The sequence below is a fragment of the Pimephales promelas genome, chromosome 3 (genome assembly GCF_988280905.1).
Source record: "Pimephales promelas chromosome 3, fPimPro1.hap1.1, whole genome shotgun sequence".
In the NCBI taxonomy this organism is placed as follows: Eukaryota; Metazoa; Chordata; class Actinopteri; order Cypriniformes; family Leuciscidae; genus Pimephales; species Pimephales promelas.
Genome location: NC_142771.1, coordinates 26485112 through 26512420, shown reverse-complemented (window position 1 = coordinate 26512420; position 27309 = coordinate 26485112). Strand labels below are relative to the sequence as shown.

Genomic DNA, 27309 nt, shown 5'->3' with positions numbered 1-27309 from the left:
ATTCGTTTGTCATTGCATTCATTACATTTCATTTTTTATTTTTGTATAAGGAAAAATATTTCATTAGTGTTAGTAAAAGGGTCAAGACTGTCATTTCAAGACTGCTGTTTTAACAAAGGGAAAATAATATGCAATAAACTGATAAATAGAGTGAATAATGAATGAGGTTGCAAGCTTTGAAATAGACAATCAAGGCAATCAGACAATGGCATTTTATTCAAATTTACAAGAGTTTACAAAATCCAAGTTTGGTCTGGCTGTCTATTCAGTCTTTAGAAAAATCCACCACAAAATCCTGCAAGCAAAAAAAAAAAAAAAAAAAAAAAAGGCCAGCAATGTAAATCTTCATGAGGAAAACACTGGGGAGGAACTTGGAAGAATGTTAGGCTGTGAGTAAACAGTGATCTCAACGTGAGTGAACTGTTAGAATCTGTCCTAAACCCCCATCACATCATCTGAGTTCTGGCCATTGGGTCTTGATGATGACCAGGGTACCAGTGTCCAAAAGAGTTCATGTATCCTCCTGAGTGGATGGGGGCACCTTTGGTTGACATAGAAACATCCCACAAGGGCGGCATTCCTGGTGAACACGGTGGTCCGGAGGCAGAAGCCGCTTGAAGGTGTTCTCCTTCCGGTCCGCTTGAGCCATGTTTCATTATCTTTTTGAACTTGGAACGCTTGTTCTGGAACCATATCTTTACCTGCAACATTTTCATTTGGATTAGAAGTTGTGCTTTCATCTATTTAAATGCATAGTTTAAAACTCATTTTTATTATTCATAACACATAGGTCGAGCAGGATTGGAAGGAATTATTAAAATAAATGTAGAACAATAAGCACTTGTATGTGGATATGTGTATTGTGACGTTTCAGACATTATGGGATTTATTTTTTAACTCAGAACTTTTTTCACTGCAAATTATGAAGTATCTTATGTCAAAGTACTGTGAAAGTTTCATTTTAAACCACATTTTAGTGTAAAGGTACATTATGTTTTCTAGTTAAATACATATTTTCACTGAACAATGTTGTAATTCATACTTTTTAAACAACAGTAAATTTGCTTTAGAGTAAAATTACATGTTCTGGTAAATGTGATCTATTTTTTTAGTATTAGAGGAAAAATAACTTAAATTAACAGATATTAATAGACCCTTTTTTGTGGTTGTTTTCAGCTACAATTACTAAGATTTTGTAGCCTGACTTCGTCATACTCATATTCTAGTCAGAATGTAAGTCTGATACTGATCCATAGGGCTTTGATTATGAGGCGTGTCTTAACCGAACCAGGAAAAAAAAACCCTCTGCACTCAATTGGATAGACCTACAACCAATCAGAGCAACGCAGTGAGTGACGCATGTTGAGCTACTGTACGCATAGTTGTCAACAGAACTCAACTGCACGCACGCTGAAAAGTAGTAAAATAATGAGTGTTGCTTCTTTTACTTGGGCTGTCCTGGCAATTTGATTGGCCCTTCGATTTCTGAACCAATCATAATTACTCCTCAATGGATCGAGTTCAGACCTAACTTCCCGACCAAAAAAATGTTGTGAGCGGGGCTGGCATCCAGGCAAAGGTTTTGAGTTGTAGCCAAGGGGGTAATCCACCAGCCGGAAACTGAAGTCTCCCCAGCGGCCGCCATTGGCTAACAAGCCTTCTGCTGTTAGCATTCCATTGACTCATAACCATAAATAAATGGACACAGCGACCCCATTGATTTCAACGGAGAAGACTGAAGCCTGATTATTGCACTTCCTGTCTGATGTCTGAGTGACTGCGCAGGCCCAAACTGAGCGTGACGACAGTCTGACAGTTGTAAATCTCCTAATAGCTGTGCCAAGACAAATCTGAATCACTTTTATGGACTCTCTATTTATGGGCTTCTCCCTTGACTTTGTTCCTCCATGTCCCCCCGATTGACTCATAGACAGTAAAAGATTGCCTGCGAGCTTCTCCTCCTGTCTATACGGTAATGTCTCTATTGTGCGACAGAAAGTTGTGTGTTTATGCAACGCATTCTCACCCCAAGGCGTCACCTTTGACCATGCTTCAATATTTGACGTTTTAGGCGCCCTTTAGCGTCACTTACATGACGCAATCCTACGGCGTCATCTAACTGACGCTAAAGGAAAGCGTCTGTTAGAGGACGCGGTTAGGTTTAGGTGTGGGGTGGGGGTAGGGTACACGCGATCCTAGGGCGTCATCTAACTGATGCTAAAGGGCGCCTAAAGCGTCAGATATTGAAGCATCTCCAAATGCTTCCCAAGGCGTCAGTTAGGTGACGCCTTGGGAGTGAGAATGGGCTGGTTTATGACGCAAAAACGGCTTCAACGGGGACATAACCTAAGATGCAAAGTACTATAATGGAGCTTTTTATATATTGTCATATTTCTTTAATGGACAAATGAAGTCTTTGGACGCCTCAGATGTAAAGTTATTCGTTGTTAAAGTGACAATTGACTTCCAAAATGAATGGGAGTCAATGGACTGCTAACAGCAGGTGATGGTCTGCTACAATGGCGACTCTCGCGAGGCTTCAGTTTCCGGCTGATGGATTACCCCCTTGCTCATAACGCGACTATCTGTCGCACAGTAGAGAAATTACCGTATAGACAAGAGGAGTAGCTCACGCAATCAGGGGGACGTGGATGCATAAAGTCAAGGGAAAAGCCCATAGAGAGTTGTAAAGTTGCTCTGCTGCTGCTCATGGACAGCTCCTACTCACGCTCTGTCTCCAGGATTCAGAAGGGAATGAATCATATTCCTCTTGACACCGCTCCTAGAAGACGTACAACTGTGAGACAGGTTGCTCACGTCACATCTACGTCATCAAGCTCAGTGTGAGCCTGTGCAGTGCGGTTGGCAATCAGGAAGTGATTGCTTCTAATTGACTTCACTTTTCTCTGTTTTAGCCATCAGCCGGAAACTGAAGTCTCCCCGGGGGCTGCCATTGTAGCAGACCATCACCTGCTGTTAGCATTACATTGACTCCTAATCATTTTGCCGTCACGTTGGCAGCGAATAACTTTACATCTGAGGCGTTTAAAGACTCCATTTGTCCATAATTTGTTCCCATTTTTTTATTTCTAAAGAAACATGACAATGTATAAAAGGCTCCATTACCTTGTATCTTACCTAATGGCCCCGTAGAAGCAGTTTTTGTAAAAACAGGCTAACGATTGCGTCATAACACACGGGACTCTCTGTCGCACAGTAGAGAAATTACCGTGTAGACAGGAGGAGAAGCTTGCAGGCAATCGGAGGGACATGGAGGCAAAAAGTCAAGGGAGAAGCCCATAGAGAGTTATAAAGTTGCTCCTGCTGCTGCTCATGGACAACTAATACTCACTCTCTCAGTCTCTCTAGGATTCAGAAGGGAATGATTCAGATTTCTCTTGGCATCGCTACTAAAAAACATACAACTGTGAGACAATCAGCAATCAGTAAGTGAGTGCTTCTAATTGACTTCACTTTTCTCCGTTTAAGTCTATGGGGTCGCTGTGCCCATTTATTTTACTGTCTATAGTTGTGGCTACTTTGTTTGATTAACTTTTAGAATATCAACCACAGGGTGGCAGCGCTTACAGTTTTTTTACTAAGTTCAAAAGCTTTGATTCAATATGATTTTTTTGTGGTACAACATGGCTTTTCTGCCAACACCAGCACGCCTTCAGCTTGCAGCAAGTGAGAGGGGGGGAAAAGCTTGTTGGATGCAGCAAAACTCCAAACATGATTGCTGTTATTTGTGATATGTCCAAAATTTTACCCAGAATTCTCCAGCACAAACTTGCGCATGCCGTTTTTAGAAAATATTTTATATAAACAAGTCTTGCTATACACAGGGTTTTTACTTTCTTAATTATGTAGGCTAACCATAATGTGGAAAATGCATGCATGAATAAATGAATTTTAACAGTGACACCCACACAGAGCTTTAAAAACTTCTATAATGAGACATAATTAAAGTGATGTTTTCCAAGAGAATTAAACTCCAATTACCCTTTTAACAGTTTTCTCATGCACACTGGCACCCAAAATAATTATTTTAATTTACACTTTTATGTGATGTTCCTCTTGCCGCATTTTGGACACCTCTATCATGTGGTGATGCCTTTATTTTTATCACCACAATCGTATATGCATGTATTATTATTATCATCAGAAAATAGATTAAACGAGCCGCCTGGACTGAAAGGCAGGAACAAGTGCCAGCGGCAGTATTCAACACTCTTAAAGTGCACCGATGACAGAGTCAATTGCTAATAAAAAGTCTGGCACTGCCAACCGGCCACACACCTCCACGTGAGCGCAACTTCAAGTTTTGATATGTGGGTCTGTTCTGCTGAATAAATGTCTAGGAGAAAGCGATAACACTAATCAATGAAATATGTGATTCATTTACTAACTGAAATAAAATAATTGTATTGGAGGATAAATATAGGCTATACTTAACACAAAATAAATATTTAGTTCACTTCAGTGTGTCAGAATTTATTATGAGTTCATAGTTTTATGTTATTATGAAGGATACATGGCGTGTATGGACTGAGAATAATCTTTGAAAAATCTATTATGGCTGTTATGTAATGTTAATACAGAGTAAAATTAATAAATTAAATTCAATCTACAAAAAAGAGCTATTACACTAAAAAAGTTGCTGCATCAAATTTTGTGTACACACAACTTGGCTGTTTAAGTCATTTCAACTAAATTTTTATTTTATTTTAAATAAATTTTCAACTTATAAAAATGTTGCTCAACTTATTTTGATGAGCTAAGGCAATGTAAAAAACTCACAATATATTAAAGGAAGATCAAATGCATTTAACCAGCATAAATGATTAAGATAATTTGAAAACATATCTCTGTTCATGAATTCAGAAAGTTAGATTTATGCATTACCTGCCAGAATTACAAAATACAAAGCATTTAGTGACTTTAAATGTCACTAAATGCTCCTGGTTGTCTCAGGTTGTGATTGTAATGAATCAATAGTGTATTGAAATATATTGAATAATGTATTCAGGTAGAAAAGCTGATCATTTAATTGGAAAGTTTACCAATTCAGAGCATAAATGCTGCTTTCATACTTCTTTTAATATACTTCTAGTTTATTTAATTTCTCAACTATGTGAATCAATGGAAATATTATGGTGGAAGTGACATTTTAAGCATAGTTCAACAAAATTAAAGCTTGATTGGAAAAGCTATTCACCTTTATGTAATCTCAAGCATGCTTTCACCGACACTTTTTTAAATATCCATGCTAACCAAGTAGATTGTAATTTGACAAATATTTATTTGAAACAAAATGTTTCTAGTGGGGAAAGTTATTATAAAAATGGATCAATTATTTTCAGAGCATAAATATTGAAACAGTTTTTGCTTCACTTTCACTCTTTGTTTACATGATCATATCACTGTAACAAAATATTTTCAAGATTTGTTATCACAACATATTTTCTTTTGTCAAATCAACTTTATAATAATTTATTTAGTTGAGATAACTTATTTTGAGTTTCTGATGGTTAAATTAATCTCCTTCATTGTATCAACTCACCTTTTCCAGTTCAATCAACTTAAAATTTTAAGGCAACCCAGGTTACTTACTTTGTTAAGTTAAAACAACAATATTTTTTACAGTGTAGTATTATAAGACATATTTTTTTCATATTGGAAGAGTTTTACAAACCCAGACTTTCAATCTTTATTGAATTTTATATATTACAAATACAAATTATATTCAGTTCTATATACAATTTGAAAAAGTAGCTAAGAGGCATAGTTAGCTACTAAAAAGCTTTTAAGACTGTTTTACTGTTTTACATTTCTATTAAAAAAAGAAAAAAAAGCATCTGGTTTTTAAGAGGTGACTTGTATTTTTAATACAAATCATATTAAAGTGCCTAGTTGAAGAAGCACTATTTTACTTATGTGCTTTGTATATTGTCAGTTGGGTTTCATGTGTGGGTGGATGGTTTATAGTTTTTCAAAGCTTTCATTACAGTTACTGAATAGGGTGAAGTCAGGTGAAATAGTCCATCGAGTAAAATGGGTCACATAAGGTTGGAATAGAGTGGGGAGGAGGGGTGTAGAGTTGTGGGGGGCTGTTTACTAGACTTTTCAATTAGATATATTTGTAAGAGCCATAAGTTAGATATTCCATATTATGGTTGATTTTTGAAAAATACGAGTTTGCTAAATACAATTTGTCAATTATTATATGTCACTGCCATTTTAACTTAATCCCTGGAAATGTTTTAATTCAATCTGTTTTCACACAGATTCAAACAGTAAAAATTATGATAGAGTTTTAATATAAGTACGGTTGCGGACAATACTTATTACCAGGCACTGAAAGTTATTAAATGCTGCTAAATATAATAATTACAACTTTAGTAAGACAAGATTTCAGAAATATTGATGCTCAAAAGGAAGAGCATGCAGAATAAAAGTGATTTATGAAGCTACTGACAAAAAAAAAAAAAAGAAAAGAAAGAAAGTAGCCTATGATAATTTAGACTCAACGTGTGTGCAAAACCAAGTTGTTGGAAGGAAACTGTATTTGATTAATAGGCCGGCTATTAATCAAATACATGACTTAATATAAATCTGGACAAAAAAAAAAAAATCAAGACATATTCATGCAAACTCCCAGTTATTATAAAAAGAGTAAAAGACTGCTTCATGTGAACAATTATGAAACACAGTTAACACTGAGCCTATAGTTGTGCTCCTTTGGTTAGAAAAAGAACAGAGCTACACAGGATTGCTCAAATCCACACTATCCCATATCTGCACTGTGCATTCATAGATTATTATTTGTAGTCTAGGCATGTGCAATAACATTCGTGGCTGCCATGCTTTTGACTTATTGGAGCAGATTAGAACCTGTCATTGAAGGAGGAAGGGTCTCGTTCTCACTTTTTTTGTTGATTGTGAAATTGCAACGCATTCTGAAAATTTGCAGGGTCATAGGCCAATTACTTCCACAAGAAATAGTATTAAGAATAGCCAATCCAAGAAGTTTGTTCAAGTGTGCTATAGTGTACTTCTTTAAAACTAAGAAAGTGTACTTTAAAGTGTACTTTCCGCCTTCTTATGTACTTCTCAGAAATAAAATTGCACTTACTTGACTCATATTAACAGAAAGGTCTAAATATTTGGACTATATGTACTCAATATTTTGATCAAGATATACTTAAAAGTATAATTAAGTATTTTAAGTAGCCTATCCTTGGCTTGTAGTTGAGTTTACTTGTTTGATTGAGTAGCCTATTTCATTATTTTTCCACAAAGTTTTGCAAACTGTTTAATAAACTTTCATTGTTTGAAAATATTGATTTATAAAGAAAACAGGTCTGTTTCTAATAGTGTTGTGTACATAGGAATTTACTTTAAATCTAGCCTGCTTTACTCTTTTCCCACCATGTGTTCACTGTTATACAGTATGGCAGCGCTGTTTCGCATCGTCTAGTACAGAATCTCCCCATCAAAAAACACATACAGTAGGTGAAGAATAAACAAGCGATGATTGCTTAGACAAATAAAAAACAACAACGCAATCATCAAACTTTAAACAGCATATAAATAAAAACTGTTATGAAATGTCGACCGACAAATGGTTAAAGGAGTAGTTCACTTAAAAAAAAAAACTTTTGCTGATAATTTATCATCCAAGATGTCCATGTCTTTCTTTCTTCAGTCGAAAAGAAATTAAGGTTTTTTGATGAAAACATTCCAGGATTTTTCTCCATATAATGGACTTCAATGGGAATCAAACGGTTCAAGGTCCAAAAGACAGTTTCAGTGCAAACTGTTCAAAGGGCTTTAAACGATTCCAGACGATGAATAAGGGTCTTATCAAGTGAAACGATCGCTCATTAAAAAAAAACAACAACAAAGTTTAAGTTTTATAAGTTCAAATATTCGCCTTGCTCTGTTCTGTGATGCACATTCGTGACTACGAATTGACTCGGGAAAAGATTTGTTTATTTTGATGAACGAGTTCGAACAGGAGAGTCACACAGAACAGAGCAAGTTTTCTTCTTTTTTTTTTTAAATGAGAGATCGTTTCGCTTGATAAGACCCTTATTCATCGTCTGGAATCGTTTAAAGCCCTTTGAACAGTTTGCACTGAAACTGTCTTTTGGACCTTGAACCGTTTGATTGCCATTGAAGTCCATTATATGGAGAAAAATCCTGGAATGTTTTCATCAAAAACCTTCATTTCTTTTCGACTGAAGAAAGAAAGACATGGACATCTTGGATGACATGGGGGTGAGTAAATTATCAGCAAAAGTTTTTTTTTAAAAGTTAACTACTCCTTTAACAACTGAGAAGCTTTGGGGGTGTTGATGGACTCAATCTACTCCATCTGTATTTTGATGTTCTGAAACCCATCCCGACAAATTTTTTTTCAACAACAAAAAATTAATACCTAGGAACATAAAGCCTACTCAAAGTGCAAAAATAATATATAGTAAGCTAAACCAATGATGTTATGTTCACTTAAAGAAAACTTACAAGTGTAGGCAACTTGTAGGCTATACAACTAGTTTACTGAGAGCATACTTCAAGGTGTAGCCCACTTTCGTAGACTAGACTACTACAAGTATTTAAATAGTAGCTAAACTACAATTATACTACGATCAGATGTTGCACAGATACAAATTGGAAATGTAGGCTAGTTTTTCACAAGTTAGGCTACACTTATATAGCCTATACTTTTTTATACTAAAAGTTGGGCCAATTTAGTCCCAAGCAGTATTGAAAAGCTACACTTACAAGTTTACAAGTAGCCTATACATTGATATTAGTATACTTGCTACATAAATGTATACTTAAAAATAAACATGAATTAACTTGAAATTACTGGTCTAATTCTTTTTCGCAAAGGAAATCATATCTCGAAGTTGTTTAAGAGCCTTGCATTTCCGGTAATGCATAGCTCCCAAATATTTTAATGCTATTTTTTCCAACACTTAGATTAAATTAGCATTTCAATAGCCTAATAGTGGATGAGAGGCTTACATTTTCTTTCAATTTATTATTTCCTTTGTCTCTATAAGTGATTCGATGCTCTCGGTAATTGAACACGCATATTGGCTGGAAACGTGGCGCAAAGATGAAATGCACGCTCCAACGTTCTTCTAGTTTACATGCCTTTGTAGACTTCACATTGCTTGTGCTTATAGTTCTAGACCATCAATCTTATGTTATTTAGAATAATAATAATAATAATAATAATAAAGACCTTTCATTTTTTTACTATAAAGCAACTGTCTTTTGAGAAATTTTGAGAAGCATACACGGCGTAAAGATAGAGCTTTTTTTCTTTCTTTGATTCAATGTTGTCATGTAGGCCTACCTGTGTTTGTGTCAGACCCAGTTTGGCCGCCAGATCAGCGCGTTCAGGCAGCGCGAGGTACTGGGTCTGTTGGAAGCGCTGGTTGAGCGCCTGCAGCTGTAAGCTCGAGTAGATCGTGCGCGGTTTACGAATCTTTTTCCCCTTTCCGTTCAGCCGTATTTCTCCACTTTCAATGGAACTTTGCTTCTCGGAATCTTGATTAAGAAAAAGAAATATGACATTATGTAATAATAATAATAATAATAATAATAATAGGCTAATGATAACAATAATAATAATATTAGAAGTAAAAATATTTTTAATCAAAAGTGTATGGCTATTCAGTCAGAAGAAAATAGCAATACAAGACAATTTTGTTCACTGCATTCAAGACAATTTCGTTAGCGTTTAATTGTTAGTTTCTAGCTGGAATCTAGTTGTCTTTTTGCGTAGGCCTATTTTGAATTTGTAACTTTAGTCACATTTCACTTTATAAGTAAAAAAAATAAAAAATCTAATAGGGCTGTCATTAATAAAAGTTTGCCATGTCGAATAAACAATCATTTGTATCATAGGCTATTTATATTTTTATTTTGCAATCCGTTGTGTGTGTGTGTGTGTGTGTGTGTAGGCTCTGACATTTTCTTGACTACTGAGGGGGGCATTACAATATTAATCCATATTGCGTAGTACAGGAGCCATGCCTAAAGTATAGCATTCGAATGTAGCCTATAAATTTAGAGTTGGGAAAATTTGTTTACTTCTATGGATTGTTGCAAATTATTGTTTACCATTTTAAACGTTTCAATACGTATTGCATTATGGGTTGGATAGTCTAATTAAATTAGACTAAACGCAAATGTAAAGAGCCATATCAAGTCTAAATCGTGCGTTTCTAACTTCAGAATTCAGGATTATTATTATTCAGTTAATTAGGAATAACTCATTTTCTCAAAACCTAGTAGAACGGAATCGTTTTAATCGAATGTGTTGGGTGAAGGAAAGCACACTTTACCTGCATCCTCCATTCTTGAATGAGCGACTGCGCTGTTATGTTGATAGGGAAGGTAAGCTCCGGGATGGTGATGGGCGCTGGGATAGTGGTAAGTGAGCGGACGGCCGTACGGAGCAGCGCCAGAAGAGAAGGCTGCATCGTACTGCGAATGTGCGCTTTGATGCAAACCGTGCACCGGATAGTGCGCGTGAGATACACCGGGTGAATGCTGCTGGTGAGACTGGTAACCGTGACTGAACTCCAGAAATGCCGATTTTGAAGGGTCTGAAGCTACCAAACTTTCAGACAGTGAAGTCATAGTCATTTTTTAGAGTTATGTCCATTAGACCGGGGCATCATAAAACGTAGCATCTATTTAGAAGAGTCATGTGATTTCCATCCCTTAAAGAAGTCCATTAGAGAGATCCATGTCCGTAAAATCGCGAGGCGCATGAGTTTGCTTTCGTTTTGGCAGTGTAAGTCTGTGAAGTTCATCTCAACAGTCCCATCACATACTGAAGTTAATTCCAGCAGTGAGAACGCGCTCTCTTATTGGCTGCATGCGCCGTTCGCGTCATTTCATAAAGGCGGTGACGTCAGTATTGTAACATGTATGTACGGAACATCGCAATTCCCACGTTAAGATAAAAAAAAAATCAAACGTTTGCTTCGTTGGACTAATGGGCTACCTTTATGTGAAGTGTTAAACAAATAAAAACAAAGCAGCCTATCTATTTGGAAACTATTCTCAACTCGGAACTCAGACAATATGGCTAAAGATCCATAAAGGTTGATAAATAAAAATTAACAGGCGTTTGTAATGCCTACGGTCAAAAATGCCAACATATAAGCATGCGATATGCTTACTTGACAACTGCGGTTCCCATAAATGTATCGTTGTTAAAGAAAGAGAAAGAAGTCATTTGGGGACTCACAGGGCTATGTCATTTAATATAGGCTAAGCTAATAACCTATCTGATATAAAATCTGTTTTCATCGAAAATAGCACAAGTGATATGCAGCCAAGAAGATTAAATCAAAACTATAAAAATATGTGATCATTAGCCTATAACAAAGACAAAACACCATCAGGGTAACACATTATAGCTACTAAAACAATGCAATAATCATCAACTCATAAATCATAAACATTATTTTTGTACATAAGTAGCCTATAGCCTAATAACATAATAAAAATAAAAAGACGATTTTACTTATAAAACGTGCCTATAGGCTATAAAACGAGGCAATCTTCCAAAGGGATTTTTTTATAGGCCTAACATAATTTGAACAATACTTTTCAATTCTCGATAAATTATAGACCTGATTCAACATTTAAATATCGCATAGCCTTATCCAAACAGTTTATATAGCCTAGTTTATACAAATATTTTACAAAGTAAAATAAAATTAGGCTACAATTAGCATACTGTCTTTTATTTTTTTTCCCATGATTATTTAGAAGGCTATTTTTCGTTAAATTACTCGCGTTAACATTGTAGTTTCGACTGTGTCTAATTCCGATTCTGTTATTTTATCCACAGCTTTCAAACAAAGCCACAGAGCTTAACAGCTTAAAAACAAATTATTATATGATAAGGAAGTCTGATAGACAAGACAAAGTGATTGCAACATCCCACGGCTAATTCATCCACCACTTTTGATTTTCGTTGAAACTCATTTAGCTATTTCGTGGTTGAGAGTAGCCTATAAAGTTGAAAAGAGCCGCTATTGACATGTACTATGTTTTTACATGTTTTGGTTGAAGGGCACGCGTTATTAAACCAAAAGAGTGACGTGAGGAGAGAATTATACAAATTATAGATGCTTATAGATGCTTTTATCTTGTGCCAACATTCCTCAACACACACACACACACACACACACACACACACACACACACACACACACACTGGCTACATCCAACCGTCACGACACACCCAACCTCGATGCCTGCCGATCCAGACAGTAGGTTACTTACAATGCTGAAACACCTTGGCTAAACTCGAGGAAACAAATAGACAAAAACTCCAATGCATTATGCTAATGAGATTTGATCAGAATGTAGGCTATTACAACACTACATTGTAAATATGACAACTACATACATTTTTTGTTAAACAAGATTCAAATAGCCTATTTTTTAGTCAGTTTAATGTAATTTAGGTTGAAATGACTTAAACATCCAAGTTGATTGGACTTAAAAATGTATAGCAATCTTTTTTTTTATAACAAAAAATGTAGATTTAGCCAACAATGGTGCTTGAGTTCATCAATATGCCTACAGGTCATAACCCTCTTTTTATGATTGGGGAAGCACTGCTTTAAAATGTGTCAGAAAAAGGGAGAGAGAGATATAAAAGCAAAGAGAGTTTGACAGTGATTTAGAGAGATAGGCCACAACAAGAGAAAGAGAGGATAGCACGAGACAAAATGAGAAAGAAAGAGAAGTGTAGCTCCATCAGTCTGTAATTATGTGTACATGATATAGAGGGGAACAAAGCAAGCCCCTGAAGTCATAATACAAGGATATGCCCTCACTTTGGTTTTCATTCACACTGGGGAAAAGAGGTTAATAACAATACTTCTTGTCCTAGGCCAGACTAGCTGGCGTCGTAACTGTGTGCCTCTCTTTTGGTGTGTATATCTGTTGCCTAGATACTGTGTATTGTGTTTATGTCACCTATGATTGAGGGCAGGTGATAATGTTATGGCACATGTTTCACTGACTTAAGCTGAATACCAGTGCTGAAAAAAATTTCTCCTGATGTAAAGGCAGAATGACAGAGAAATAGAGGCCAGTATTTGATAGCACAGTAAATGTTCAGGCTAAGTTTAGCCGACTTTTTGGAACATAGTTTGCTATATGTTTGATAAATTAGATTTTTTTTTTCATTGGCAGGCAATTAAAGCTCTCTGAAGTTTGTTGTAATTATCTAAGGTGTGTATTAGTTGTCCATCAGTTAGTCTAATGGTGTCTTGTATAAGCAGATCCTAAACCACCAAGAAGTACCAATTCAAAAGTCCCTAAAAGTCCGTTCAGAGTTGCAATCTTTCCTATTGACACTATCAGTTAAAGATGAATGCAATCGTTATCATTAACCCTTCTACCTAAATTATTTCTATCATTATTTCTTGAGAAAATAATTGCCCTCTTCAGCAGCGTAAAAAAGCCAATAAAATGAAGAATCCTCCAAATATGTCTCTGGAACGCGCATCATAAATGCAATTTAAACAAATCGCTTCCGCTAACAAATATATTGGTTAACCCAGAGGTGTCCAAAACCAAAATTCTAAGTGGCTTTTGTTCTAATTTTTCACAGATGTCGCAGATGAAACAATGAACAAACTCGATTAAAATGCGCATGCTTATCCGCGTTTACCAACTGACTAAAAATGGATACTTGGCACTTATTCGCCATCCTAAAAATCCATAAAAGGGAGGTTAATTTTATTAAGATTTTAATGCACAATTGGCAACTCACAAATCTAAAATTATCTTATAATTATAATGCACGAGACGTCCCAGTTTATGTCTATTTCATATATTTCTGTCAAATATTTAGGCGTATACTCGTTTTAACAAGGTAGATCTGCCATCACAGCTTTTCGTTTTAAAGACTATACAGGATGTTCTCGTGAACTATTTCAATTCGGAACATTCATATAAATACGAAACAACCCGGCACCTTTTAACTCAGATGTAATTATTATCAGATATAATTATTTGGCCTATACAGACTTGAAGCATTCATTGGCTGAATAATATTATTCTTTTTATTCTTTATTATTTTTAGAATGTTTCAAGTGAAAATGTCTGTAAAATGTTATATTATATACTGTTTAAAGAGTTAAATTGTGAAAAGTGTGGAATGTAATAATTTGAGTTTTTGATATGTGATAAAAAAAAAAGTAGGCCTATAAGATCTTACTCTAATCAATTTTCTTTGCAGGATGCGAATACAGCAAAGTATTTATTAACGACAAAAACAGTTGTATGCAACCATATCTGAAGTAAAGTGTAGTGACTTTTGGAAAGGATTTGTATGTTGTCAGCATGAGCTCTTTAATATAGTTTTATGGTAGGACATTATTACAAGTTGCAAATTCACCTACCCAAAGCAATTGTTTGAGTGATTCAACCTCTTCTGTGTGTTCTGAATTATAAGTGTATAAACAGCTTCTAAGTTGTATAAAAAAATGCTCAGATAAATAGGGAATATTGAATATAATCTCTTTTGAAATGCGTTACCATATCAGAAATCTAGACAAATTATCACCGCTATATGAAACACATCATTTTGGAATGTTTATATTGTTTTGTTTTGTCTTAACAAAAAAAAGATGTGCCGTCTTTGAAGTCTGATGTTACTGAATCTTTCTCTGCATGATTGGAAACTTTCAGTGCTAACAGATCATTCCAATGCATGCCCAAAGTTTGTTTAGTGACTGTTGTCATGTGAACTTACTTAAAGCAACACCAAGTAACTTTTCCTCTGCAGTCGCCCTAAAGATTGAAAGCGGAATTGTCCATTACTGCTGTCGTAAATAATTTAGCCTACCACAGCCTACTGTCGCAAGCACGCTTGCTGTTTATCCAGCACCGGCTTTGGAATGAAAGATGTCCACAGACACGGTAGATTATGTTGCATGATTTCATGAAAGTATAATGTATTGTGACATCAGAAACGAAGAAAAACAAAATAATGACTATTGTAACGGTTGACGTAAAGAAAGTCAAATTTGTAGTTTTCTTATGTCTCATTAGAACTACAGAAACGCGACCCGATCTGGCAATCTTACATAGCGTGGTTATAGCAGATATAGGACCACAAAGCGGGGGCATAAGTGCTTTTCACCCTGTTACGACTTGATGAACCACTGAAATGATTTTGGAAACATTATTTTAAGGTAAAAGAAAACTTAGTGTTGCTTTGAAAATCAGTTTCTGTAGCACTGTGAATGACCAAAGACTATGAAGGGCTTTTTGTCCCTAAACATCATGTCTAATTACAAGAAGTTAAATTCAACCTTTGACCTCAATACGCAACAGACTTGAATGACCACAAGCACAATTCAACATTTTCTGGAGTGAAATGAGTGGCTTAACTTTCCCTGCTAATGGCAATTCGTTTGAACAATTATAGTCCAGATATTCTGTCTTGTCTGTGCTGAATGGTGAAAGTGAATATAAGAGATATCGGCATTTAAGATTGATCCTGCATCTCTGGTGCCTTTGCCTGTCAGTGTAATTGAAGTGCTTGATGTGCGCGTTACAGTCTGTGAATGTGTTTTAAGCTTGCTGCAGGGTTTTGGGTGGTTTAAGGCACTTCTCAAGCTGGGCGGTATACCAGAGAGACAGATTGTCTCCTTCTGTCTGGCGGCTGCCAGCAACATCAAAGGTGTTGATGTGAACTTATTTCGCCTTTGAACATTGCCGAAGTTTTCTCTACCTTACACTGGGTGCTCATTCTATTTCTGTCTTCTCTCTACCTCTCCGTGATCTGCCATCTGGGAGCAAGCTCTGGCAGGTCTACCCAAGTCTGTGGCTGCATACAGAAGGAAAAGAGGGAAGTGTTGATAGATGTGGCAAAGCATGTTTGCATGTGCTGGGCACAGTATATGGGAAAATGCTCTTACCTAGCAACTTTGGGGATAGTGATGACCATATTCATCCATCCAGCCGTCCATCCATCCATCCCATCAATCTGTTCCATCCATTCATTTTGATGTTCCACCGTTCCATTGTCCATCCATCCATTTATCCATCTAGTCGTTCCATCCATCCATCGAATCTTTCATCGGTATTGTATTGTGATGGCCATCTTGTCGGCGATGGCATTCATAGCGTGAACATGTCTCTGGCTTGGCAGGCCTGACATGAAGAGGCTCAGGCTTGGAGGATACTGTGGTGTAGCAGGGCTCCTTGTGCACAAAACCCACAGTAAAAGTTGAGCTGCTCAACAGAAGGGCATGGTCTATGAAGGACTATGTATTGGGCCCCTGGCAACCAAGACTGAACCGGGTTCATTGGGACCCACTCTAAAATTTCCTTGAGCACAATGTTATTGAAATGTACCTGACAACAAAGTTCACAAAAGCCCTCAACATATTTCTCAATGGTGAGGTCATCCTGACGAAGGCGATGGAGGGTAACTATTGGGTTTATCATTGGTCAAGTTTTCTGTAAGTAAGTCCACTGAAGGCAAGTTTGAAGAAACCAAGTGCATCATTTATTCTGTTTTACAACAAACAATACATGACAAAGACACATGGCAAAGACGAGGGCTTAAATACACAAGACTAATGACTAGACAAGGGATGCCTGTGAAAATAATCAAGACAATCAACCAATGACGACACATTCACATGGGGAACACATGGCAGATATATAAATATATATAAATTTGCATTTGCCCAAAATGTTTATACATTTTAAGGTTGGAAAAGTGTTTTCTTGCTTATTGAAGTACATTTTGTAATTTATTTTCTGATTCTATCTCATTACTGAGTTAATGATATTTGCATTTTGCACAAAACCAAGAAAACATTGCATTATCCTATGAAAAGACAGAAAGCTTTTATCTTTTCATACACATTTCGTTTTCAGATTTCTATAATTCCCCATTGATCAGAGCATGCATATGATATGTTTAGCACTGTGGTACACAGTGACAGCCTTGAACAGGTTAATTTTCTCTTTCCTTAATGAAACAATTTACAAAGTATTGTGCAAGAAACCATCAGACAAGTGGTTAAATATACAACTGAATCACTCAGACCAAACCCTTAATAAAAGCACTATTGCAGTGAATGTGCACTTGATCGAGTTTTGCAGCCTATTTTCCATGGTAAGGTAATTGAAGTCCTAGGTAATTGGTTGATGTCATTACGTGTTGTTCATTCATTGAACGTTCCTCTATTTAAAGGCTTGCAAAATTTTAGAAATACCAAATATTGCTTGTTTGCTCCTCCGACAAGAAATAAGGAAACCCATATAATAAAAATTGGCAATATAAATATGATTAATGAGCAATTAAAATGAGAGCCTGTTGTTTCGCCAGGTTTGTTAAAATTCAATATTATTGTATATATATACAGTATATCCCCACAAGCATTCAATGTTTATAGGGGAAATGTCTGATTGTTTGGGTACTGTACTCCCTGTTCATGTTGGCTGAACTGCTGCTACTCCAAGTGGGGATCTCAAATGCTTTTGTAAAGGTTTTGAATGACTTCCAAGAGCCACATTTCTGTAACATTCAACTGCTACATAACACTTACAAGTAATCTGACAGAGGAATGTAGCCAGGCTATTCTGACTGATTAGCTTTCAGCAGTGGGTGTATGTGTCCTGAGACTCAGAGAGGAGACTCAAAAATGTAGGAGAATCAAAGATGGATGTTTCACACCTCTGCCATGAGAAAACACCCAGTAGCTTTGCAGGTGGTAAGAACTTAATCTCCTAGTACACACCCTCTCATGTACTATTTTTTTAGGTCATCAATGATTACAGCTGAGTGTCGTTATGACGTTATTACAAGAGCAGAGGAGATGAAGATGACTCCAAATTTGTGATCTAAAAACACAAAGCACATTTTATTGTCTTCAGGTCTTTTTGGGCCCATTTCTGATAAAGAAAATACTAAATAGTTTTTGTTGTTGTAACCAGGCTTGGTGATCATTTCAAGAATATCTACAGTAAATCTCTGAATTCAATTGGACCCATTTACATTTCTTTTTATAGAAACAGTGTCGCTCTGATATTATAAGGAACAGAAGGGAGTCTTTGGACACATCGCAGCCTAATGGTTTAATTCACATTCTGTGTACACAGTGCCTTAAGACAGGGTTTAAAACATCCCGCAACTGTTAAGAGTATACTGAATGGCAGTTTAATCTTCTCTGCAATTTTTGAAATCAAAATTGAGGTATGTGGCTTTTATTCCATAGCTTTGAGGTCATGCTCAATTCACCAATATATTAACAGTCTTTCTCTTCCAAGAAACTAGAGCAAAAATACTGAGTACTTGCAATAGACAGATCAAATGCTCAGAATAAGCAGCAAACTAGTTGGTGCCCATATTTTTTAAAGTTGCAATGAAACTGAAGTAAAGGAACAGATATTTTCTCCCATGAATATCTGTGTAAAACAGATTGTTAAAAAAAAATGGATGGTAAGGCTCGGTTATATTCATCGGTTGTTGATTGGATGGAGGAAGATTGGCTAATCTACTTGATTGGAGAAAATTCTGTTGTTGTTTCCATCAAAACTAATTTTTATAAATGAAACATTCATTAATGAATCATTCACATTAAGATCAATAACATGCATTTATAATAACAGGTTGTTTTTTTTTTTTTACAAATATGCTTTGAACAACTCTTGTTTTAAAATTATTTGAATTATAAAATTTCAAAGTTCATTCAAGTGTGCTATTATATACTTTTAAACTAAAAATATGAAAGTAAACTTTCAGTCTACTTTTACTTTTCAGAAATGTACTTAAAATTGCTCTTAACTTATACTGACAGAAATGTCTATTTGGACTATACTAATCTAAAACTAGGCTAATCATTCTTTTGACCAAGAATGTGTCTTGTAGTTGTGTTTAGTCTTTTGATTGATTAGGCTATTTATTTTTTTAATTATTATTATTATTTTAAATATAATCTGTCTCATAAACTTACATTTTTTTTAAAAATATTGATTTGTAAAGAAAACTAAAGAAACCTAATACTGGTAGTGTACATAGGAATATACTTAAAATCTACTTTACACTTTCCCCACCCTTGGCTGAATTTTTACTGTTTGATTATACAGTATAAAGATATTTGGCTTCAGGCACATCCCTAAAAGACATTATGGAAAACATCTATAGACTAGTTAAAAACACAAATTAAAGGTTTAAATTGCACACTGTAAAAAAAATATTTTCAAGATTTGTTATCACAACATATTTTCTTTTGTCAAATCAACTTTATAATAATTTATTTAGTTGAGATAACTTATTATTTTGAGTTTCTGATGATTAAATTAATCTTCTTCATTGTATTACAACGCATTCTCACCCCAAGGCGTCACCTTTGACCATGCTTCAATATGTGACGTTTTAGGCGCCCTTTAGCGTCACTTACATGACGCGATCCTACGGCGTCATCTAATTGACGCTAAAGGAAAGCGTCTGTTAGAGGACGCGGTTAGGTTTAGGTGTGGGGTGGGGGTAGGGTACACGCGATCCTAGGGCGTCATCTTACTGACGCTAAAGGGCGCCTAAAGCGTCAGATATTGAAGCATGTCCAAATGCTTCCCAAGGCGTCAGTTAAGTGACGCCTTGGGGGTGAGAATGGGCTGTGTATTAACTCACTTTTTCCAGTTCAATCAACTTAAAATTTTAAGACAACCCAGATTACTTACTTTTTTAAGTTAAACCAACAATATTTTTACAGTGTAGTAACACAACATTTTTTATTTTGTCAAATCAACTTAAATAATTTATTTAGTTCAGATAACATATAATTTTGAGTTTCTGATGATTAAATCATTCTCCTTCATTGTATTAACTCACTTTTTCCAGTTCAATCAACTTAAGATTTTAAGGCAACCAGGTCACTTACTTTTTTTAAGTTAAACAAACAATTTTTTTTACAGTGCACAGAGACGGAAAAAAATATGTATAATATTTTAAAAATATATATATATTTTAAAATGTTTTTAAAAACAAAAACAATTTTGTAGACACTCAAATTCTTGCTTGCAAGGGTGTGAGAATGCTGCTTCTCACACCCTTGGAAAAGATCCAAAACAACACAAAGTAACAAAATGTACCTATAAAGGCTGAGTTGGCACTTACTTGATCAGGCGTCAATCTAATCCACACCACTGAAAAACCATAGGTGTCACAGTGTGTTTCTAAACACAGTGTTTTGTTTAGCATACAATTGACATTAATCATGCAGACAATTCGTTAGACGTGCTTTGCCAGCACAATTTTAGCATAGGCCTACTTGTGATCTTTTTGGCCTGATATCAAATCCTCACCCATAACATACAGATGGTGAAAGGGGATCCACACATACACAATGCATCATATACAGAAGCACTACATCTAAGGCCCTGTTCACACCTGGCGTTAAAATGTATTTTGGTCGATCAGGTCACTAGACGAGAGAGACACATACCAATTTACACCTGGTATTTTAATCCATCTCTTTTGTCCACTTTCAACCACTTCTATCCTGATTTCTTCAAGGGCTGGGTCTATGGGCAGGGTTGGACTTTTTCAAACCTTTCAGCATGTGAGTTATGCAAGAGTGGGATGTGTAAGCATGGATATGAGTCGATGCCACCAGACCAGTTGAAGGCTCCTCTCTCTGCCGATTAAACCGCTGCTTTTGATGTCACATTTGAATGGCAGAGTGTAAACGTCACCAGGTCAGGCCAGCGCTGCCCTGCACACAATGGCTTACCAGGACGATCTGCTGAAATACCTGGACCAGGGTCAGGGTCCCCCTGAGGCGGTAGCAGATCTGTGCCGCACCACAGACCCCCAGAGCTCCCCAGAGCTCTACATTAGATAACCGGTCCATGTCGTGTGGGCATCCTTGGTAAGGTCTTTTAGCCTAGAGCGTGGTTAGGTTTCATCTTGCTATAGAGGGTCTTTATGCTGAAGCCTCCACTCTGAGAGGCCCGTGGAGGTAGTAGATTGGGTTGTAGTCTCTCTTTTGGAGACTCCCTGGTTAACTGTCTTCAAGGGGGCATTGCAATGCGAAGCTTCCTCTTGCTTTAGAGAGTCATCCTACTAAGGCCTCTGTCCCCAGAGCTCCACCTGAATAGCATTGTTAAGTATTAGGCTCCTTTTAAACCTCCTTGGTAAGCCTTGAGCTGAGCTGCCATATGTAGCCAGGGTTTCTGACCCTAGGGAATGGAGTCACGATGAGCGATGGTGCGTTCCATTAGGACCCCTAAACTGTGACTCATCCCTTCAGCGTGGTGGAGTGGGCATTTGTTCCCATTACATTAGTTCCTAAGTCGCATGTTTAGGAATTTAGTTCCTAAATGTAACCATAGTTCCCTGAGAAAGGAACAAGACACTGCATACCATTGTAGCGCAGTCTCATCCCAAGAAGTCATATAACTGACGTCTTGGGACGTCTTTTGACCATACGTCAACATCTGCCGTTTTAGGGCCCCCTTAAACGTCGGTTAGATGACGTTATCGGATCCTAACCCTACCACAGACCTAAACCTACCCCGTCACCTAACTGATGTTAAAGGTAAAGCGTAAGTTGTATGACGGCCCGGGATCGTCATCTAACCAAGGTTTAGGGGTACCCTAAAAAGGCGGATGTTGACGTATGGTCAAAAGACGTCCCAAGACATCAGTTATATGACGTCTTGGGATGAGACTGTGTTAACCGTTGCCATGCTTGAGGCATGTCTGCCCACTTCTCCTTTAGACAAGAAGTGGAGGATGTGTACTACAGGTGCCCTATTTATTCTCTGGTCGCACCAGTAGCCAGCCAATCTTACTGTTGAGTTTTGACACATGCTCAAGACACTGGTCATGCTGGAGGTATTCCCCCTTAGCATCCTAGGAAGCAGTGTCTTGTTCTTGTTCATAACAGAATGGCAAAGTTTCAGAAGAGAAGTAGGAGCAGGGTCAAGTCGACTGGATGATGAGTTAGATATTAAGATTAACTCAGAGACAAAAGTTGGAGCTGTCAGAGAAAAGTCAGGGATTGACCAGATAGATTCGTTAAATAGCTCAACTTCATAGCATCTTTAGCGAAACATAAAAAGCTAAATTGTGAACTGTGAGGCTGTAAACACTCACCGATAAAGATACTCAAGCCATCTGCCAGTAGCCTTTAGGATACAAACCTCAGGGGTGTACCTAGGAGAAGAGTGGGTGGAGGGATGCTTCTGTTCTTAACAGCACCATGCTCCTGCAAGATTTCAGAAATTATGGAGTGGTAGTTGGATATTATCAGGGAGGGAGAAGAGATATCTAAGACATCAGAAAGATTTGAAGAAACAATGGAGGTACAAAATGATGGAGTATCAACAGTTTTGAGATTGCGATAGGAAATAATAGTCATAGGACATTTTTTATGCATGGGCAAGCTATGGTAAAACCAATACATTTATGATCAGAGATACCAGTGTCGGACGAAGTGATGTGAGATATCAACACCTTTTGTATTATTATAAAACTCTTTACTGTCATTTTGATCAATTCAATGCATCCTTGCTTAATAAAAGTAATAATTTCTTTCAAGAAAAAAAAATCTTCCTAACCCCAAACTATTGAACAGTAGTGTTCATTGAAAAACTCATTTAAAAAAAAATCAGTATACACTCAAATGTTGCACACCTAATGCAGGTTTGACTATAAAGTTTGGGGACATACAGTAAAAACACAAAAATAGTAAAAAGGAACTGTACTTTTTCGTGATACATTCAGACACTGAATTCTTTGGTTATGTATGCCAGAGGCTGATTAGACTCATAGATAAGTTAGCCAAACTCCTCCCTGTCTGACCCGGCCGCTGCCGTTCCTCTTCGCCGTGCCCTCTCTGGATTGTGAGAGATGGCAATCTGTCTGTGGCCGTGCCCTCCCCTGTGTTTACCCGCCCAGTGGTTTCATCCTGGAGGCTGAGCTGCAGGCCTGGGCCACATATGAGAACTGGTGGTCTGCTGGGGGTGCCCCTTCCTGTGGCTGTGGTTCATTACTCTCTGTAATCACAGCCCTGTGGGTGTCTGAGCTACAGGGGACCTGTGTGTCGCAATGGGCATCAGGACACTCAGGCAAACAAGATGATGCCAGTCTGGCTGATGATCTGGTGGTAAGGAAAAATAAATGTTAGAAAAAAAAATTGCAAAACATACATGTTTAAAAAGCATTTACATATTCAAATCATAGATGTTAACAAAGATCCTTCTATTATCTATATTGAATCCCTCAACAATATTTTAAATATAGATAAGCTTAATATACAATTATACTTTATTGGGTATTTTCAATTGGGACAGGTGGCTGTCCCAAACCCTAACCCCTAAATTTCAACTTATGAAAATCATAATAAAATATTTTTTTTCCATTGTTGTTTTTAAAAATATATGTTTGATAAAAAGTGAAGTTAAAAAATATATATATATTTTTTATATTTTCTTTGTAATTTTATGTAAAAATAATATGTCCCGCATTTTCACGTCACTACTGAAACATATGTTTTAGTCCATTGGGTGAGACTGTTTTTTTTTTTTTTAGTTTTTCACTCTTTTACATTTTTAGAATATTTGGAAAAATATTCCTCTCTCTCTCTCTCTCTCTCTCTCTCTCTCTCTCTCTCTCTCTCTCTCTCTCTCTCTCTCTCTCTCTCTCTCTCTCTCTCTCTCTTTCTCTCACTCTCTGTCTATCATATCTACATGGTGAGTAGATATCCCTTCATTTTGAGGTAAAAAGACTAAAAATGTTTTAAGGATCATCACTACAAAACACTTTTTATCTGCAATTAAGCAAACTGTTTTGGGTGTTATTCCATAAAATTTAGTTTTTATACACCTGTTCAGACCTGTTGAGCTAGGCCCGAAAGTATCTAAAATCACAACCGAAACTTCACCACATGTTTCAGTCATGACTGTTTCGGTAGTGACAATATCAAATTAAATATTGTTAAAATTGTCATTGTTATTAATATGCATGTAATTTGTTTTAATGAAATATAAAAAAATATATATTTGGTACAACAAACAAAATCAAAACAAAAAAGGCTTTAAACAATATAAGCCTTGTTATTAATTATTAATTATTCTGTTTTGGTAGTGACAAATTTGGGGAGAGGAAAAATATTCCAAAACTTTCTGAAAATATAATAGGATAATTAACACCACAATTACTAGAAATGTGTACCTTGCATATTGTACAATTTGCATACATACATACAAATTTTCTATGTATTATATAATATTATATAATATATAATAAATAGAAAATTTGTATGTTTGTATATATATAATCATAAATATATATAGCATATATATATAGCATATATGTATGCTATTTTGGAATGTAGATTAATTTTAGAATAAAAGTTACATATTTTGTTAGAAATGCATTGCTCTAGATCTGTTTGTATAAAGGCTACAGAAAAGCACCAGACACAAGGCACATAGAAAAAAAAAAAAAAACATTGGAATTTTTTCTCAGATCTTCAGGGTTTTGCAGCAATTATTGGGAAGTGTTACCAGATGTCTCGTAGTGGAGGTTATCTTATCCTTGAGCTGTGCTTTGCTTAAAGCTTTCTCAGATTAAAAAAACAAAAACCCCATGCAACCACTTGGCAACATGTTATGATTTATGGTGTCATCAAGGTACAGCTAAATCAATAAAATACAAATCTGACTCAGTCTGTCTTTTAACTTTTCCTGAGTTCTGCTCTATATTTTCTCTCTTGAGTTTATTTGCGGCCCATCCTGTAGTGGATTGCATTTCAGTTTTCAACCTTTCTTGGATGAAAGTGAATTCACCTTAATCCTCAAATTGCGTTGAAAATGTAGGGGTTCTGTATGGATGAAACATTTACTTAAACTATCGTTTTTAGTCATTCGGGGTAGTCTCAGTTATTTAACCCTAGGGTGGTTTTGATTTTATCCAACAGCATTTTTCAGAGAGAGAGAGAGAGAGAGAGAGAGAGAGAAAGAGAGAAAGAGAGAGAGAGAGAGCTCTGTTGTTTTTGGATGAAGTAATATCATGCCACGTTTGGTCTCGAGCAATTTTTGGTGTGACAGTTTACATTTTATTCAGTAAAACATGTAAGACTTGTTTCAAAGCCAAATCTTCAATACCCTCGAGAGTGGATAAATTGCAACGGAAGCCTGTGCTACTAAGCACCGGTTGTTCATTTTACAGATAGGGATCAGCAGGCAAAAGAGAGCGGAACACACATCTGGAAGGTTTGATGCAACGTACATGAGACGTGCCATGAAACACAAAGGTTTGCACCATCTATCTTAATTAGGGGGCGGCAGTGGCTCAGTGGTTCATGTACTGTAGGTTGTCTACAAACTGGAAGGTTAGTGGTTTAATCCCTGGTTCCACTTGACCAAGTGTCGAGGAGTCCATGAGCAAGACAACTAACCCCAGCTGCTCCCGACGAGCTGGATGGCGCCTTGCATTGACACCGCCGTCGGTGTATGAATGAGTGAGTGAATGGGTGAATGTGAGATTAAATGTAAAGCACTTTGGTGGCCATTGGGTCTGTGACAGCGCTATACATAATTGACCTTCGCAAAGTCATCACACAAAATGTTTAATACAGCATAATCTACGATGTGCAGATGATTTTGAGCATAAAACGTACTCGGTTACTAACGTAACCTTGGTTCTCTCTAGAAGAGGGAACGAGTACTGCGCAATATCTTACGCTAGGGGAAAACCTCTTTTCCATGAGATATTGAAGCCAAAAAATGATCCTTAATTTGAATTAATGTAAAACGCAGACATAGGCAAGATGGCTCGTGTGCCTGTTGGCTGTGTGGCAACTGCAGCAGCCTATCGAGACAGGCCCTTGGTGACGTCAGATCCAATGGGGGCGCTTCGCACCCACTACGTCACATCCCGCCGAGACGGAAGTGTCCTGGGCCTATAAATACAGGTTAATGGCCTGAAATAATCGTTTTTTTTTCATTGCCGAAATGAACTAGAGCATGTTGCAGGCACGGCAAAGATACGAAGTAATCATTCCCTCTTCTAGAGAGAACCAAGGTTACGTTAGTAACCGAGTACGTTCTCTTATGAGAGGTTCTCTCATGCTGCAAAATATCTTACGCTAGGGGAACACAATGCTGGGATCCAACACCAAAGTCCCAAGGGCAGGTGCCCGGGGCTTATATAGTGCATAAACACCAGGGACTCACAAAGAGTCTGAGAAGAGAGGCTATAAGCATCATTCCCAATAAGTTAGCATCCTAAGAGAGCTAATGACATTAACAGTGTTCCACACAGTCAGAGTCAAAATGTTCGGCCTGAACTGGGTAACAGTATGGGTCTTATTCATTGCCCATGGCAGCGCAGTCTTTTGACCATACGTCAATATCCGCCTTTTTAGGGCCCCCTTAAACGCCGGTAGATGACGTTATCGGATCCTAACTCTACCCCAGACCTAAACCTAACCCTGAACCTACCCCGTCACCTAACTGACGTTAAAGGTAAAGCGTCAGTTGTATGACGGCCTGGGATCGACATCTACCGACCTTTAAGGGGGCTCTAAAAAGGCGGATATTGGTGATATCCGATCAGCGATTGGTGCTCAAGCGGTTTCAGTATTCTGAGCCGAAGCAACGGGGCAGACAGTAGTGATATTTAGACCGAAAGTAGTTTAGCCTGTAAGGTGGGAACCTCTAGGTTATAAAACCTAATTAAATTAAGATGGGGAGGCCCAGCCTGCCGCCATACAGATATCCTGCAAGGTAATCCCGCTAGACAAAGCCCACGACGAGGCCACGCCTCTTGTGGAGTGCGCTCTGACACCCTAAGGACACTGCAAGCATTTAAAAGTGTAGGCCAGTGCTATAGCATCAACTATCCATCTGGATAGGCTCTGTTTCAATGCGGCTAGTCCCTTAGCAAGCGCCACCTTGACGCTATAGGTAGAATGAGATCTGGGCTCTGGTCGCAACATAGTGGCGACTGGAGAGCTTCGGTGCTGTAACGTAAACGCTGTACTTGCAGCGGTTGAGGCAGGGGGCGTGCCGATCACGGCGGGCATCCTGGCCACGCTTGACTCCCTTATGGCAGTTTGCTGAAAGAGAGCGAGCGGGGCAGACCCTGTGGGGCTTAACATGTCTGTGAGTGAATGTGAGCGCGGGGCATTTACTGCACTGAAAACACCGTCGGCCTGAGCTGACTGTATGTGTGTTGGTTTCGTTTTTACAGAAACCGTGGGACATGCAGTGTGT

The 27309-nt window shown here is 37.3% G+C and overlaps 1 protein-coding gene across 1 annotated transcript; it reads right to left on the bottom strand.

Moving 5' to 3' along the window:
- Window positions 1–436: 436 nt before the first annotated feature.
- Window positions 437–10846, bottom strand: dlx4a (distal-less homeobox 4a). Its single transcript, XM_039686195.2, has 3 exons — window positions 10368–10846; window positions 9374–9567; window positions 437–701 (listed from the first exon to the last, which is right to left on the bottom strand). The coding sequence occupies exons 1-3, from the start codon at window positions 10669–10671 to the stop codon at window positions 447–449; spliced, it is 753 nt and encodes a 250-aa protein (XP_039542129.1). The 5' UTR covers window positions 10672–10846; the 3' UTR covers window positions 437–446.
- Between the last annotated feature and the right edge of the window lie 16463 nt (window positions 10847–27309).